Source organism: Acanthisitta chloris, unplaced genomic scaffold (assembly GCF_000695815.1).
Source record: "Acanthisitta chloris isolate BGI_N310 unplaced genomic scaffold, ASM69581v1 scaffold10663, whole genome shotgun sequence".
NCBI classification, from domain to species: domain Eukaryota; kingdom Metazoa; phylum Chordata; class Aves; order Passeriformes; family Acanthisittidae; genus Acanthisitta; species Acanthisitta chloris.
The window spans coordinates 13,214-31,327 of record NW_008666593.1 but is presented as its reverse complement, the minus strand read 5'-3'; the positions used below and the strand labels follow the sequence as shown (position 1 = coordinate 31,327).

General features: G+C 41.8%; 1 protein-coding gene across 1 annotated transcript in view; it reads left to right on the top strand.

Moving 5' to 3' along the window:
* The window catches only part of LOC103799843 (protein disulfide-isomerase A5-like), a gene marked incomplete at its 5' end in the record, with an annotated part of 29,246 nt that extends 11,364 nt beyond the window's left edge, over window positions 1-17,882 (top strand). The window contains 3 exons of the mRNA XM_009072192.1: window positions 5,268-5,338; window positions 14,400-14,534; window positions 17,623-17,882. Coding sequence (XP_009070440.1) covers window positions 5,268-5,338; window positions 14,400-14,534; window positions 17,623-17,703 — 287 coding nt within the window. The remainder of the gene's footprint in view (window positions 1-5,267; window positions 5,339-14,399; window positions 14,535-17,622) is intronic.
* Window positions 17,883-18,114: the final 232 nt, after the last annotated feature.

Sequence of the window (18,114 nt, the reverse complement as noted above, 5' to 3'; positions counted from 1 at the left end):
CTGTGGATATATTGAATTGCTATCATATCAGTCTGAGTTTCTCTTTGACTTGGTATCATCTCTAAACAATTCACTTGGTTAAAAAAAACCCATCCCTGTTCAATGAAAAATTCTCCATTTGAATGCAATAAAGACATGGGTTATTCACATGATTGTTCCATAGCTTTGAAATCCTCTTTGTGTCCCTTCTGCATCCCTTGGGATCCTGTGGTTATGGGAAATATTTACAATTCAGAATACAGGATATTATGTCTGTGGATATATTGAATTGCTACCACATCATATCAGTTTTGTGTCATTCTTACCTTGCCTGACAAATGGAATTCTATTATGTTTTCCTCAGTCTGTTTTAAAAAATATATAGTTTTCAAGGTGATGTGAGCACTTAGTAAGTTTTTCTCTTTTGTTTTACATCATGTAACAAGTGTGTTGTGGCATCATTTTGGAAATCACATCCAAACTGCAGCTCAACCCTGCAGTTCTTTATTTCTTCAGAGTCCTCAAACCAGTGTTTCCATGAGGATGAAGCCAACTTCTCTGCTCACTGCTCCAGCACCTTTCTGTGCCCAAACCAATGCTGTCTCATTGGATCTTTCCTCAGAGACACGCAGAGACGATGCTGTACTTTGCAGTTGTTCATGCTATCAGTAAATTCAGTTCATAGAAAATAAGCTGGACTATATATTTTCCATCACTTCATCTCCCAAAAGACCCACTAGCTTTCCTTTAAATGCCTCGCTAATTAGAGGAGATTTAATCTGACTCCCTTTCCCCCTCAGTGATAATGGGTCTGAATGAAGCCTGTTTGCTTGCTTGATTTCCCTCATCTGCTGTTCATCAGCCATTCCTCATGAATTTTTACCCACAGAAACCATATTTTTCATAGATTGGCTCAGTGGAGAAATCCTTGGTTTTCAAGGTGAGGAATGTGACAGTGCCTGTCATGACTGTACCATGGTGTGCCTTCCCAGCTCTCACCAACTGCACAGCATGAATGGTGGAAAAAAGCCCTATAGAAAATATTAGGTTCATCTAAAGTTTTAAATTTGTAGTGCAAAGGCAAAGAGAGATTAGAACCCCTGTTCCCATGTAGATCCAGGGGCCTGTGGTTTAAGCAGCCAGCCCTCATCCCCCAACAGGCATCAGCAGTCAGGCAGAGCAGATGCCACCAGAGGGCCAAATTTTGAGCACAGAGGTGAGAATGTCTGCCCAGAGCTGTATTAAAGCTCTATTTTTTGTTGTTTTGGAACAGGCAATGGCCTTAACACATGCTGCTGCATGTGCCTTAGGTATCAGACTCTCTTGTTTTCCTACCAAGTGATGCAATTGTGTTTCTGCATTAGGCAATGGAGTTATCTTGAGATGTGCAGGAGTGATTAGTGGTTTTGAGTGCCAGTACTGGGATCCTGTGGGAAGTCTGGATGTTCCAGGAGCAGGTTTCTTTCAGATTTCTCAAGTCAGGCACAGGAAATTACTGTGCAGTTCACATCTGCTCTTAACCCTGTTGAGATCAAATTTGCCACGGATGTAAAAACAAAGAAAGAAAGAAAATAGCTAAAGCAAAGCCCTGCATCTGTGTTAGAAGGCTCTGCTCCCAGAGGTGTTGCTTTCAGTGCTGCTCAATTGAAACTCTACTTCTTGTTCTTGTAGAAGTCTGTGTGCTTATCATAGCACCCAAATTATTCTACTAAAATGAATTTTCCCACTTGTTTGGTCCATAGTGGCTTACTGTCCTATAAATACTACTGAGAAGGGGCAGGGCCTTTCAGTTTTTGACACCTTATCCACACCGTCAGATGCCACCAGTTTAATCTCTTTCCATTGCAGCCCATCTGAAAAATCTTTTGTAAGGAGCCTGCACACTTCCTATCCTCATGTACCGTGCTCAGTACATTTCCTTTCTTTGCACTTTGAAATCTAGAAGATAGTGTTAACACTTAAAATAAACGTGTGATAGTGGGTGCGAAGAAGGAATGGGGAGAACAAGTTTTCCGTCTGTCAAAATGAAGACATCAACCTCTGCTTTTATTTTTTTTGGCATGTGTGCTTTAAATAGAATGACTGGGTTGGGTGACTTCCAAGTGTTTGCTGCATTTGGCAATCCTTCTAAGTTGTAACAGATGAAGTTCTGCTGTTCCATATGATGTGCTCCTTCCCCTTTTTTCAGTGACTCCTTGAAACTCCTTGGGAATTCAGTGTAGCATTCACATCTGTTCCGTGGATGGATGTCCAAGGCTAACAAAATGCCTACTGGACTTGGAGGCAGCTCTGCCAAAAGCCATATGGTTGTGTTTTAGTTTTGTAAGCACAGTGCAGTAAAGAAAGGAGGTTGGGCCAAAAGAGAAGTGAGGGGAGGAGGGAATGGAGCTTCAGAACAGTAAATGAAGGTAACTTGTTATGATCTGGTGTTGGAGTGGGAAGATGAGAAGAAGAAGAAATAAAAGGTGTGAGCATAGGTTCCAGTATCAGTTGTTTTGAATCGTACGATGCTCCTCTCTGTGTGGTGAAGTTGACCACCACCTGAAGAAAGCATGTTTGGTTTTGTGTACTTTTCCAACATGCTGTAGCAGTCAAGATCATCAGATGCTTCCTTTTGGCCTTACAAGATGTGCATCTTTGCTGAGAACTGTGCTCAGAGCCCTTTTTGATTCACCTGTTGAACACCATGGGACATGGAGCAGCTGCTGATGCTTCTCTGAGCAGTCACCACCTAACAGCCACTTGGGCTGTTTCCTCACCAGCCTTCTTGGCCCCTGTAAAATGGCAGCTTGCAGTTTTAATAGCCATTGGACTTCTTTGTGAGAAAGAATATGCTTGTTATTTGTTGAATCATATTCTGATATTCTTGAGGAGTTTGGTTCATGAAGAGCTCTTACTTGCTACAACTTCACTTAGAGGCTTTGCTGAATGCTCTGTCCTCTGCACATCCTCCAGCATCTGCACAGTGGAAAACACATCAACTGATGTAGCATAAAGGCATTAGAGAGCAGTATGAAGACATGAAGTCTGATGCTTATCCTGAAATACCTTTTACTGAGGGTTTAAAAGATACTCTGCAGTGAAATCTAAATTTCAAGATCATAAGCAGAAAGGGGAACCTGACAGATGTAAGTTTTTAGGAGTTTTTAAGTTTTAGTGTAACGGTTGGAAGTGGTTTCCAGAAAAACTGCAGCATGTAGACTGGAACAAGGGTTCTTGTTTTATAGGTGCCTGATTTATGCATTTTTTGTCTTTGGAATTCTTTTCAGACGTTGTCACCAGTTCTGATTTATTTGTGTAGAGCAGTGCTAACAAGTGAACCGAGGCAGTCACCCCACAGTACAGGAAATTATCCAGGATGTGTCAAGAAGCAGACTTAACCTGTAGGCTCTTCAGTATCAGACAGACAGGACAGACAAGTGGTAAGAAAGAAAATAGGTCACTGAAGTGGGCTGATGGACATAGGAGAAAACTGAAACCCTAGCTACTCCTCTTTCTTCTCTTCCTCCTCTTCCTTTTCTTTCTTACCATTTTCTCCCAGGCAGATGCCACATGACTCAACCAAATTAATAGTTTGCAAGCTGTAGAGAACCTGCACTATCTCCCAATGAAACACAGCTGCCACCAAGAAAACTGTCATTGTGCTGCATAAAGATTTGGAAGCCAGTAAGATGGATTTGCAGGAGTGCCTCAGTTTCCCAGGAAATAGCCCCTTGACCTTTTGGTATTCCTAGTTACTGCATAGACTCTGAGTGTATTTATACACACGTGTCATTGCAGTGCTTTCCAAATCCTATTCCAAAGAAAAAATACTCTAAAATTCAAAGCAGTGAATGTAAGCAATGAAATTGCATTTTGGTGGAGCTTGAAGGGATGTACAATCTTTCCTTTGGGGAAAGGGGTGTGCAGTGTTTATGCACAAATACTGTTTTTCTTGTCAGCTGAAAGAGTGAGCATAGGTTATGAGGATGACTGGAAGCCTCCTAAGAGGGCATTTGTTCAGTACTGACCTAAAAGTAACACAGACACTTGTTCATCATTTAAAATACTTGTAAATAACAGTAACATAAGCTATAACTGGAGCTCATGAGCAACTCATCTGCTATCTGTTCCTATCCAAATATAATAGCAGGATGAACTCCTTTGCCTTTGCTAGCATTATATAGGTTTGACTGAAGTGTGTCCATTCCTTTTTTCCCCTGCATCTAAGCAAAAACTAGTGTTCTGAGTCTTTGCTTGGAACCAACCTCTGTGCTGGGTTTGGAAGAAATAATTTGTTACACATATGCAGGTGCTTTCCTTTTCAAAGCCTTACTTAGTATTGGTGTTTTGAGAGTAGTTTAGATTATTCATAGACAGTAAACATTGCTTCCCAATGAAGAGCACTCACATCTGAACCTTGAATCAAGAGAGCAGTTCCTGTCCCCCCTCTGTGGCTTCTTCTGAAATGCTTGAGTAAATTTAGTGTGTATTTAAGGAAGGGATCAGTTGGCCTTTTTTCAATGCTGCAGTAAGGGATCAGTTGGCCTTTTTTCAATGCTACACTGGGACAAACAAGTATCAGCCCATGTCCCACAGCTGTGGGGTTTTTGTGTGCTGTGTCTATAAAACGTTTCTGGGGTTGTCAGTTTGTGGTGAACAGGAGGAAGGTCTCCAGGAAGGCCAGCAGCAGTCACTCTAACCTGGGACTGGATGTCTGCTCTCCATCAGTGGAAGATATGTGGCCTGTTGGACTTGCTTCTCTTCCCCTCCCCTGTGTTCCCGATGGCTTGGCTCTAACACAGGCAATTCCCAAGTGCTTCTAAATGCTCTCAGCAACTTCCTTTCCAACTTCCAACCTCCTTCTGTTCACAGCTGTGCTGTCTTTATTCCTGTGTCCAAATGTAGCTGATATCTGTGGCAACAGCAGTAATAACCTACGTGGTAATACAAGGAGGGACAGCAGCAGGGAAATGGTCTGTTTGTGGCTACTGATCTTAAAGTGCTCTGAAGGGACTGATGTTTGACAAAAGCCCCCTGAAATGTGGTCCCTGTATGGGATGTCATGTAACTGTAAGTGTACATTGAAATTGCTAGAAGTCAGAGGGATTTTAAACACGTGCTTAATTTCATGTAGCTGACAAATGGTCTACACATGCTTTGTCCTGCTCTTCCCAGAACTGGAGAACTCCTATCTAGAATGATTTCTAATGCAAATTTTCCACTGATTCACCTTGTGCCTTGAGCTCGTCCCAGTGTCTTATTTGCAACTAACATTTATGATGTCTTTTTCTTCCTGTGTCAAACAGGGTGTCCCCACTGTAAAAATGCCATTCCACATTTCACAACTGCTGCCGAAGTCTTTAAAGAAGATCGCAAGGTAACTTGCTGTTAATTATTTCTGAGACTTTTAAGAATGTTTTCCACCATTTGTGCTTTATAGGCTTTGCTTATTGATAAGCTTGTAGATAGTGACAGGTGATAGGCTTGTCCATAAAACTGCTTTGGTGATAGGCTTGTAGATAAAATTGCTGTTACACTAATAGAAACATATGTGCATCTTAGGGGTTGTATCTTTTTTAGTCAAATTGAGTTACACTTTTAACCTATTCTATTTTCCTTTATTTGTTGTCTTCTATGTTTAATTCTTTGTGTAAGAGTTCTTTTCTATAAAGTGAAACGCAATTCTTTCTCATTGAGGGAATGAAAAAAGATAGTTTGCATCATCTCCATTCCCCTTCAACTCGTGTCAGCCGTTGGGGTGCACGTGGAGAAAACACAAGTTGTGTGACAGTCCTGAAGACCTCAGGCATGTAACTAATCCTTACTTACATCGCATAAATATATTTCTGTAAGTTGGCTGGCTTGAGCCCAGAATGTAGGGCCTTTCTAGGACCCTCATGCTTTGGCCTTGAAAATACATCTGATGGCTGAGCAAACAGATTAATTTCCTTGCATCAGCTGAACCATTTTGATTGAGTGCATGCAGATCCTGGGATTAAAAAAAACTACCTGCGCCCCTGGATTTAACCAGATAACTAGCTAGGAACCTGCTTGTTATCTTTCAGTGAACTGTATTTCATTCTGATCTCTGAGTTGGTTCCAACTTCACAATTGCTTTGTGTTTAGGTGTGGCATGGAAAAGATTTGGCAATTTAATAGGGAAATTGCTCTCTACAGGTTCCTGAGAAGCAGAGGATGTGCTGAGCTCTTCTCCCTGGTATCCAGTGATAGGACAGATAGGAATGGTTTGAAGCTGAGTCGGGGAAGTTCAGATTGGACATTAGGAAGCATTTCTCTGCCAAGAGGGTGGTCAAACCCTGCAACAGACTTCGTAGAGAGAATGTTGATGCCCTGAGCCTGTCAGTCTTTAAGGGGCATTTGGACAATGCCCTTCACAACACTCTTGGTCGGCCCTGAATGGTCAGGTAGTTGGACTAGATGATCTTTGTAGATTGTGTCCAACCGAAATAGTCTACTCTGTTCTAAATGAAGACCTAATTTTTTAACACTTATTCTCCATAACAGAAGAATTTTTGATATTTTTTTCTTTTCCTCTCATCTATAAGTCACAGAAGATGCATCAGATTGAGAAGAAACAAATCATTCTTGTATCACTAACTGCATGAAATAAGAAGTCGATCACTTCTGCCCTCTGGCACACAAAAGATTCAGAGGCATGCAGGTTATAGTTCTCTTACTCCTGTAAATTTGTTTGCTCAGATGCCTTTTGGGTACTTTTTTGCTTCCAAGATCTCCAAGAAAGTAACCTTGTTTTTTCACTTTTCTGGTACTTTCCAGTGAAGCCTCTCTTTCCTAAACTCATTAAAATTTCGGTCAGAGGAGATGAAGCAAATGTACCAAACAATGTGAAACTTGCTTATTAGAGCCCCAGGTTGTATTAACAAGCAGTCTGAATCATGGCACAGTTAGCTGGACGTGGTGGTGGTGGGAAATCCGGGCTTGGGAAGATTTTCCTTCAGACTGCAGGTTGTGAAAGGACTCCAAGAGCACAGCAGTGATTGACAGTTGCAACTCTTGACTTCAGTTTTAGGCTGAAGTGGGGAGATATAAAATGTAATGAGTTGGAACAGGAGAGCCTGTAGGGAATATTAAGGCTGGTACAGTTTTAAAGAGGTGTGTGCAGTTAGGGAGAATGATGTTATTCCACCCCAATGGCTTACGAAAGTGCCAGGGATTGATTATCTCGGGAGCCCTATTTAATTGTGTACAGCTATAACCTGCCAAGGTGCTTCTTGCTGCCAGTTTGTGCCATTGTGGAAAAGAAAACAAACCTGTTTAAGACTTTAGAAGGCACATCGCTGTTCCCACAAGCAGCATTGGGCATATTCCCATGTCTCAAACTGGACTGAGCTATCAAACTAATTTGTAGTTCTGTAGCGTTTCAAACTTCTGTAAAATTACTGCTTTAGAGGAAAGAAATATTTCTTCTTTCAAAAACAGGGCAAGATTACAAATTTTCATTTCTAGTAGTGATGTCTTTTCATTCCTTCATTTCTATAGTAGTGTCTTTTTTTTTTTTCTCCCTAGAGAAAGGTTTTTCACTTTAACAGAATATGGTAGCATTTACACTGTATCTTCTTTTCAATATGGGTGGTCGTTTAATTAAACATTTAATTCTGTAGAAGCCAAAGAACAATCAAAAACATTCCAGCCTTGAATCAGTTATAAATGGTATCTTAAAAGGTATCCTTTGGGAGACTTTGAGTCTTTACATTGGAATTTTGAAGACGAGCAGAGCTTGGAGCTGTTAAGTACGTGTCTTTGGCTCTGCAGATGGACTGTAAGGGGGTGGTTCTGGCACAGAAGCCCCTCTCCCCCAGGGCTGTGTGTAATGCTCTGTGCTTTTTCATCATCTGCACTGCTGGAGTTGGAGTTTAAAAATGCACTGCTCGGAACATTGGCCGCAAATGTCAGCTCTCATTGGCCACATCACTGCTGGTGGTTTTTGCAGGAATCCTGAGCCTGCTCACTGGCCTGGGGCTGTTGTGTGGCTGTTGCAAAACACAACTCAGGGTGAGACCCACACACCAGAGCCTCCATGTCCTTCCTTCTACCTGGAGAAATTCAGTGCCAGTAAGACCAGATCAGTGGAGAGGCTAGTTCAGTGACAATTAGTGTATTCTTTCAGTTATTTAAAAGGAACAAGGCAAAACAAAAAAGCCATCTGGAGCATTCTTGCCTCGGGGCACTGTGGTCTTTGCATACAGCTGCCAGGGGAAAGCCTTTGGCCTGTGCTCCACAGCTCCAGTTCTGGCAGTGACCAGTGTACGTCAGAAAATGCAAATGTGAGGATTGTCACTTTGCTGAACAGATTGAAGAGAAGGAAGGCATGTTTAGTAACTGCTCCATAGTCTCTTGAAAACTAAGTCTTTAAAAAAATCTGCATTCTGCCTTTTGGCTGATCCCTAAGTTCAGCTTGAAGGAACTGATTTGTGATGTTCCAGCTTGGATTTGCTGTAGGAAGGCTCTGGACTCCTCGAGGCCTCTCAGTAACAAATCTCTGGCACTCCCCAAAAGGAGCTGCTCTTTGACCAATCTTCTCCATTTTCACAGAAGACTGTTCCTGTACAAACACACTGACACAAATCACATCACCACAGCTGGGTTCTAGTGAGTTCATGCAGAAACAGCTGTGGCAGAGATTCTGGGAAGTGTGCAGCAAATAGGGTGACTGGGGGGCTAGGGGAGGCTGCCAGACATTGCTGGGTCCCCAGTGTGTATTGTGAACCATAGTTTAAGATCATTATACCAACCAAATGACTGTTCAGAGTTATCCAAATGAGTTAATATTTTACTTTGGCCAACTATTTGATCCTCATTTGCTTTAAAAGCATGTGTTGAATTTCTTTTTAATTAGACTCATTAAATATGGTGATGTTAGCACTGCACATCATGGTGCCTGCTAATGCCTCTTCCCTTTGCAAACAGACCTGCCTTGAGAGCAGCCAGTGAACTGCAGCTCTGGTGGTGCTGCCATGGCACATCTGGGCAACTAATAATGAATCTCCCATTTGTCAGGCCATTCACTTTGAGAACAGTAGCTGAATTGCAACAAGTTTTAGCAGACCAGCCCCTGACTCCTCTTAGGATCCAGAACAGGTGATACAAATAGAAACCTATGGAGTAATCATAGGGAGGAATGTGCATCTATCTTATTTATAGATGCTTTTAAGACATTTTGCAACAGCAGACTTTTTTTTTCTAGTAATCAGGTAATTGTCATCTGGAATTGACTATACTTTAAAAATGTTGCTTAGAAGCATTTATTTCCATGCTGCAGTTTTATTTTTTTAAGCCTATCAAATATCATTCCTCTCTCAAATCAATATTCAGTTAGTTATTCACTTCCATTTTCATAACAAAAGTCAATATTAGCTCTAGCAGAGATTTATTTCCTTGAATCAATAAACCAGAGTGTGGCAGTACATATTTTAACAGGAGAGCAACTAGAATTGCAGGGGGTATTTTTACTATATCATCACATCGTGACTGGGAGACAAACTGTTAAAAAGAAAGAGCTTTAAGAACAGAAAGGAGGAGTTACCTGGAAGGTCAAGGGATCCCACTTTCAATTTTCTACACATCTCTTTGAACTGTTTGATGTAATTGTGTTTCTTACCTGTAAGATCTCTCTAGAGCAAAAAGTTGTTTAGTAATTCTGTTGGAAAGAAACTGCGATTCCTGATGGATGATTAGATTATACTGCAAGTACTTCTTTTTCCTTCTAACACTTAGACAGTAAAAAAAATAAGGCATCATCCTTCTGTTACAGTTGAAGCACAGGCAGATCAGTGGTCACATTTTCAGCATAGCTCCACTTCTATTTAAGCACCTAAATCAAAAGTTCTGATTTTTGCAACAGCTCAGCGTTTGTGATCAGACCACTTCATGTGAGAAATATGCCATGCTCTGTCTAGTTTAAGAACACTTCAGAGCTGGTTATACACTGCTCATGTTCTAATGCCATGCAGAGTTCAGTTTGCAACTCTGTAGTAAAACTCCTGGTTTTTTGGTAAAACCATGAAACCTTGTTGTGGGACTTCCCTTTTCAGGTAAAGGTATTTCCAGTCCCAGATGTTGCTAGAGTCACATTAAACTATGGTGACTATGGAGAAATGCATATTTATCTGGTGGGGTTACTGTTGTTGCTGTTATCATTATTATGCATTATTATACATACTCACCTGATACTATTAATTATTATAAGCTGCATAACAGTTGTGAGGAACTACCAATAACATTTTAAAGGTTGAATGTACCCCAGGAAACTTCCTTTGGGGTCTGCAGTCTCTGATTATCTTTTCATTTGATAACTATTCTATTCCTGCTACAGCTGCTGAACAGGATGGTGATAGACCTAAACAGCATTGCCTCTGGAGAGAGAACTTGTATATAATGATGTATTGTCAATATCTAAGGCAGCACAGCTTTGGGTTATAGAGAATCCATAATCCTGTGGAGTTTTGTGCATGTTGCAGGTACAGCACTTAAGGTTTTTTCTTCCTGAAATGTTTTTTCAGTGGATTTTTCCCTCTGGTTACAGGAAAGCTCAATAAATTAAATTTTAACCCTAACAATCAAAATCTCCATAAAATCAATCTTGTCTTCTGAAAGCTGTTACACTGGATTTTTCCATAATGGACAGACATACACACAAAGTCTTAGACCAGTGTTAGGAGGATTTCTTGCTCTCACAGATTTTTAGAGGTTTGTTGGGTTTTTTTTCCTTCTTGATGAGAAGGAATTCATGAGAGGTGATGCCAAGTCTCTTGGCTCCTGGATATGTATTAGGGATGTCTTATGCTTAATCTGTCTGCAGTTATATAGGTCTTGCTAATCTGTGCTTTATTGTGAATTTCTGTGTAACTTGTTGCTGGTAGCTGAATATGAAGATCAGTTCTGAGAGTAAGAGTCTCCAGAAGTCTTTAGCCACATTTTTACTGGTTTTTTGTTGTTATTTTTCCCAACTCAGTTTCCTTTTTTTAGTGATGCACAAAAACTGATTGTTGCTAAGGGGATTGAGAATGAGAGGAGCCCTTCCTACAATGTACCACTGCTCACTTCAGCCAAGACTCAAGCAAAGCTTTTCTTTTCATGGGCTGCATCATTTTATGTGCAGCCTTTCAGTGCAGCCATGCAGTAATTCACTCTGACTCAAAACTGCAGTAGGACACACCTCCACCAGGAATGGAGTTTAATATTTACAGTCCATGAAAACACAAACAGAAAGAAGCCAAGGGCATCAGTGCTGGGAGCTGAAATTCTGGTATGCCTCAGAGTTCAGCTGTCTAGAGTTGATAGAATTGAGATGACAGTTGGGTCCTCAGTCCAGAAGTGGGTTTTGCTACAAGTGTTTTCCAGCATTACTTTCCTCTTCTTGAAGTGCACTATATTTGATCTTCCGCTGTGAGACAGGCAAGACAATTAGGACTGTGATGCTATGATAATGAGTGCATAGAGATGGTAGCAACCTCTATATTTAGGCTGCCTTAACATTTCCACTCTAAAGTAATCACTCAAGCTCTCCTAAGTACTCTTACTCAGCCCCTGTTGGCAGCAGGCATTGAAATGCAGCCTCAGATAGTCTTGGGAATTAGATGTGTCTCTATGAAATTTTGCTCACGTCTGTATGAGTTCCAAGGCTTTTGGAAATTGCCATTTCTCTTCTCTCACTGGCTGTAAAAATAACTGAACGGGTGTGTATGTTCTGAAGTGATTGGGCTCAAAATGGTGCTTGCAGGAGCAGTGGTGAGTCCATGGGGCTGTGTGGGAGTTTGCTTTAGGAGCATTGCAGAGAAAGATAGACCATGGACATGGCTTTCAAGCACTGCTCCAGATGTATGTGTCCCTCTCCATTAGACCCCGAAGATTAGATGTAGCATTAGGCTAATGTGGCTGCAGTGGACAGACTTAGACTGGGATCTTTGTGTGTTAGTTCAGTGCACAACTAATGCACAGCTTAGGTTTGCATGTGCTGCAGAGTAGAGCTGTATCTCCAGCAGGCTACTAAGCATTTCTGTCAGAAGCCAACTCCTTATAGTCTATCAGCATCTGTTTTGAGGCAACAGATAAAGATGTGCTGAACAGAGTTAGGAGTGGCTTGTAGCACTGCATTCCTTCACTGCACTTTCTCCTCACTGGGGGCTGTTCTTAAACCAGTATTTTGTAAATGAAATTGGGCTCTTTACTCCAACCAATGCCAGTTTAGATGTTTCCAGAGAGGTACAGATAAATAGAGCTTCACTTCTTTCTAGTGTACTAAAAACTAATTTTCTTAATCTCACTGTCCAAGAACAGATGGGTCATTGGTCACAACAGTTTCATGGCTCAGACCAGTTACTAAGATCTGTATGAGTGCATGTACACCTTCTCCTTTTCTGGCTGTAATCTCTCCCTGTGTGATATTTACAGCAGTGAGAAAAAATATTTTATTTATTCTTCCAGTTTCCAGGGAACCAGGACTTCTAGTATTCTTTCTACATTAATGCTGTGTCATGAAATAAATGTTTGTCTCCATTGTAAGCTTTCCTTTACACAGAAATAGCCAAGAGAGCTCTAAATTTTGGCTGGCTGCTAAGGTCAGGAAGGCATAAATACTTAGATGAAACTCTTTTGCAGTTTATTATTCCTAACCTTTCATTTTAACTGGCCCTGAATGAGTAGGAGTCTTTGTGTTTACAAAAAGGAAAAAAAAAAGTGGGATTATACGTGTTTTTAACTGCTCTCAAGAGTCCTGGTTCTGTAACAGCCTTATTAATGATTAAAATGAGAAAACTGAAACCAAATATTTAAGGTGAGAACACTGCTCACTTTATCTAGTGCTTCCCATCTGAAAATAGACCCAAGTAAGGTCTTACTGAGTATTGTCATGTCAGGCTTTCAAAGCCAAAACAAAACAAGCAAATTAACTCAAGTTGGCTTTGCCAATCTCTTTAATTACTGCTAGAATAATGAGATCAGGTTTTCTCATTTTGACAGTGTCACCATGAAACAGGAGGGCATTGTGGAATATTAAGTGATCTTTTAATTATGGCAGAACAGTTCAACCACAACCCTGAAGTCATGCAAGCAGAAGGTATTTTTGATCAGATTGTTTGAAGGAGGCTCATGGAACGGAAATTTCAAGTTAAGATGTGTCTGCTATGGAATTAGCACTTGATAAATTGTAACCCACAATTGCAAAAAAAAATCGTACCTCTAATTTGTTTGGGTTTTTTACACAGCTTGTACTTCAGCCTACTTGCTCTTCAGCAGAGCTGTCCCAGGCTGTGAAGGCAAGACTGTGTGACCAGCCTACGTTCAGAGCCTCAACTGCTGCTCGTGGGAACTGTCGGGGTGAAATCACAGCACAGAGCTCAGTTGCTTTGAGTAGAAGCTTATGAATTTCATTTTATTCCAACAGCAGAAATGTCAAGGGCAGCCCCTCCTCAGTACTTCACAGAGTCAGGTTTCAAATATCCAGTGCTCTAAACTAGAGTTACCCTGAGCTGATGCTCTGGGGCTGTGAGCTGCACTCCTTGCCCTGCCTGTGTGGAAGCAGGAGGGACAGAGTGTGTTGCTCGGCTGCCAACAGGCTGAGAGCACAGCAGGCTCTTTCCTACACAGGGTTTGTTTGTGTGACAGTAGCATCTAGAGGTTTCGAAAGGAATTAAAGCCCACTTTGTTAATGGCTGCACATAAGATACAGTCCCCTCCTTAAAGGACAGACTGAAAAAAGACAGGAAAGAAAACATAATACTAGGCTGAAATTGTGAGCAAGTGAGCAACCTTCTTCCCTACCTGCACTGGTTGGTAGGCAGTGCTCTGACCTCTCATCCATCCCTGTCTGACCTTGGAAGAACTGCATGGAGTTTACAAAAGCTATTTGGGGTAGAAATCATTAATCTATTCATAGCCTGCATAAGAGACCAGCCATGTTTGGTAACTTTTCCGAGCCTCAGCCGTGCCACAGGAAGGAGGTTGGGTTTGGCGGGTCGTTACCATTACCAAAGTCACCCTGTCCCTGTTCATCACTTAAAACCAAAGTGGAGGAAAAATATTGCAGCATGACAGAGTTGGGACCACCATGCTTGGATTTGGTTTGCTAACACAGACTCTGGATTTCCTGTTTGGAGTCTAATGCAGAGCTCAGAGGGAGGCGATTTTCTGCTCGGAGTCGAACGTGCCATGCAGCTGTGTGGGGCAGGTGCTGTGTGAGCAGCACTTCACTGGGAGGGAAAGGCTTCTGCTCTTCCATTTGCATGGCTTGACCTGATGACCACTCTCTGATCTCCCTCCACAGCTGAGCCATTACAGAAGACGTTGCGTGTTTGGCAGAAGGCTTGGGGGTCTCTTAGTGTTAAGGCTAAGCTGCAGCAGCATCACCATGAAATAGTCTTGCTTTGTCTGCTGTCTCAGACTGATCTCTTGTGTTTCAGATTGCCTACGCTGCAGTGGACTGTGCCAAAGGACAGAATCATGACCTGTGTAAGCAGGAGGGGGTTGATGGCTACCCCACCTTCAACTATTACAACTATGGGAAATTTGTGGAAAAATATACTGGAGAACGAGGGGTAAGTGAAAGCAAGAGCCATTACCTGGTACAGGGAGCAAAGTCTCCTCTTGTGCACTGCCTTGCAAATGAAAACTGCGGAGTAAATTTTTACCAGCCTGGAAGAATGTTTAACTGCTTCTGTTACTGTCTTACATGGATGAATCATTGTGTACCACACCCCTGTACATCTCTGCATTAGGAACATACTTGATCTATTTTTAGCAACGAGAGAAGAGGAAAAAGGATTAGATTTGGTAATGCTTTTTGTGTATTTTATTCTTCAAGCTGAAATCTGCAAGTGAATTTGGACTGAATGAACGTGAAGGGTTTACTGCATGGGCTGCTGCTAAGTGCAGAAATGCCAGAAAGTACAGGCCTTACTCGTGTCAGTTCTGGATCGTGTGCACACTGCAAACGTGTTACAGGTCCACCAGGCTGCCAAATGGTGACAGGCCATTGGTTTTATAGCTGGGACAAAGCTGTTCTTTGGAGACTGGGGGAAACTAAATGTCTCATTTGCCCTGAATCAGATTCATTCCTGGCACTCAGGATGGGAAGACAAATTGTGCCATCTATCCCTGGGCTGAAGTTTCATTCTTTTGTCCTGCTGTGGCCAGCTAATTATATGCTATGAGTGCAAGAAATGGGGGCAGAAATGGCATAATGCCTTCTGTGGTTGTAAAGTGCCTGAAAATGAGGGAGCAATTCAATTATTTGTGTGCCTTCTTTGTCATAACCTCCTAGAGGGAGGTTACTCCTCAGCAGCGATTGATTGCCTGGAGGAGCTGTGGGTCTGCAAGAAAAACTTGGGATGTTTAAGCTTTCTAGTGATTTTGATGAGAGATTCTTGCCTGAAAGTTATTGCTGCTATTACAGCTCACCAAATTATATAGAAGCATGAAGAAAAAAGCCAAATTCTGAGGTTCTCTGTTAGTCAGGATCCCAGGGAAGTCTTCATGGAGTTTTGCCTCCCAGTTTCCTTCAGCATACTCAGACCCCAGTAATTACCATTTTATGGTGCTGATCCAGGCGTTGTTATGGATACTGTGTTCAGTTCCAATTCTGGATCTTTTCTCAAAAGTAAAGATGGGTGCAGTAGCCAACAATTAAGTAAAATTTCAGCTGCAGTTCTTGCATTTAACCCATACTTACAGAAATGATACACGAAAGGAGGAATCTGTGGTGGCTGATAAAAAGTATTTGTACACAATACAGGAGACCTCTGAGGCCACAGCAGTTGGGAGATGTTTATCCATGTACTGGAAAGTGGACTAACTGATCCCCTACATGCAGCCAACCCTTTCTTGGGCAGAATTAAATTAGGCAACAGGAACGTCAGTCCCTGTGCTGCTTGCAACTGTGTTCCCCCTTCGCAACTCCTGGGACCTATGGTCTTCTGCTTAGGGTTTGTTACCTCTTATCATGGTAATGCTGGAGGCAGTGCTTAGCACAGAGCCTTCCATGGCTTCCAGGTCTGTTCACAGATCTCTTTCAGTGACAAGGGATTGTGCTGTGAAAGGACTTCTCATCAGCATGACAACATCTTTTGAACCACCTTGGCCAACCACCTTGTACTTTACAAAAGAAATCTCAGGAGAGAGCAGTGGAAACCAGGGGACCTGCTTTCTGTTCCTGATTCTGGCACTAAGTCAGTAGATGTCCATGAGCATTTAGTTCAGCATGATCCATCTGGTGTATCATTATTTCACGTGGGCAAGGAAGAAGAGGGGTCTTGTGAGCTGCTGTGGGGACATCATGACATGCCACAGCAGGAGCCATGGCCTGTAGAGCATGAGCTCTCAGCTCCTTGCCACCCCACACTGGAGCACTGGCTATGTGGAAGAGCATGACCCCCAGTCATAGCCTGTCAAGGGAATTGCAGTTCCAGAGTACAGATTTTAGGGCATTTCACCCCAAGCAACTAAAGCAAGAAAGAGTCAGGACACTCTCTGACCCAAGTGTACTTCAAATGATGCACAGCTTTGAAAACTGGAGGCCTTTCATGGGGGCTGCTGATTGGCAGATGTCTCCAGCTGCTGTGGATGAAAATTGTCACTTCATTTATTTTCAGTGGAAGAATAGTGAAGAGTTTTAGAAGAGTGTTTTGTTGTTCAGCCTTCTGAAAACTTTTCAGCCTTGCCATTTGATTTTGGTTTATTTTGTTGTCTTTGTTTTGTTTGGTTTGGTTGTTCCCCAACATTGTTTTAAGTCGAACTTTGACTTCTGTTTGTTGATTTCTACCTCTTTGCATTTCCCCTCTTCATCACCAGTTTTGACTGGTGTGTTTTGGAATTGCTTAAAAGTAAAAATGGTCACATTGGCTGGGAACAGTGTTACCTGCCCAGACACCTGTAGTGTTGGGGTACCAGTAGACACTATTCCAACAGAGGTGTTGACACCTCCACTCACCTGAGCCTTTTGAAATGCCTGTGAGCTGTGTTCAGAGCTTTTTTGGGAAAAAGGAAACTGCTGGCGTCCAGCAGTCTTAGATAATGAGAAATGCTAAGTTGTTGAAATACAGATGTTGGATTTGGCATCCAGGTTTGAAATTGTTTCACAATAATTTTGATAGTAACTTGAAAAAGAGGAGTAATTTCCATCATTGGAATGTTTTGAAAAGGAGGAAAATCATGATCAAAACTGTTCAGGGATGAGGAACAGTGGCAAATGTGTGTATAGCCAACAAATGATCCACTAGCTGCTTTTGAAATGACACAGGTAGCATACAAATACAGCTTGAAATTGTCTTGGAGTGTTTTCAACAAAAAGGCATCAATGGCACTTCTAATGACAGATTTTACCTTATCCTGTGAGGTTTAGGTCCTTTTTCTCTGTCCCCCATCTCTTCAGTGTTTGACATGTGGAGTGTGCTTGGAAATTTTCCCCTTGCACTGCAGCAGAGCAGTGCTGGACCAGGGCACGACAGGATGAGGCAACACAGGAGCAGCAACTGCTCCTTGGTTTATATTCTGCCGTGGGGTAGAGAAGCTAAACAACTGCTCCTTAGTTTATATTCTGCTGGGATGCAGAAACTCAAAGTGTTCTTGATGCATTGTTTTGGCTTGTTTGTAAAAATATGACCCATATTTTTCTTCCTTCAAAACCAGGAGTCTGGATTCACCACTTTCATGCGAACCCTGAGAGAAAGAGACCATGAAAGAGTAGGAAAGAAGAAGGATGAATTGTAGTTTCTGCCTCAAAAGAAGCTTTCCGCTGCACTGTGAATGGTTCCAGGTCTTTTATTGATGCACCTGAGACTTCACATATTCTCAAGACAGAGACTTTTTTTTATAACAGCCATGGCCATTTTGTACAATTTTGAAATAAAATGAAACCACTTGATTTTTAAATGGAAAATAAATTAGAATGTTGCCATAATGTTTTAAAGAAAACTTAGCATTTTCTCTCATGTTGGGAGACTATGCCCACTGACACTCCTATGCAATATTTTTGTAGTCTGTAGTGTGTCTGTAGGTGATGTTGTTTGTTAGGGTGAATTTTTTGTTAAGGTATTGCAGTACATGTTAAAAGCAAAGGGGAGGGGACATGGTTTTGTTTTGTTTAAATCAGTGAAGGAAAATGGGATTTATAAACCACAG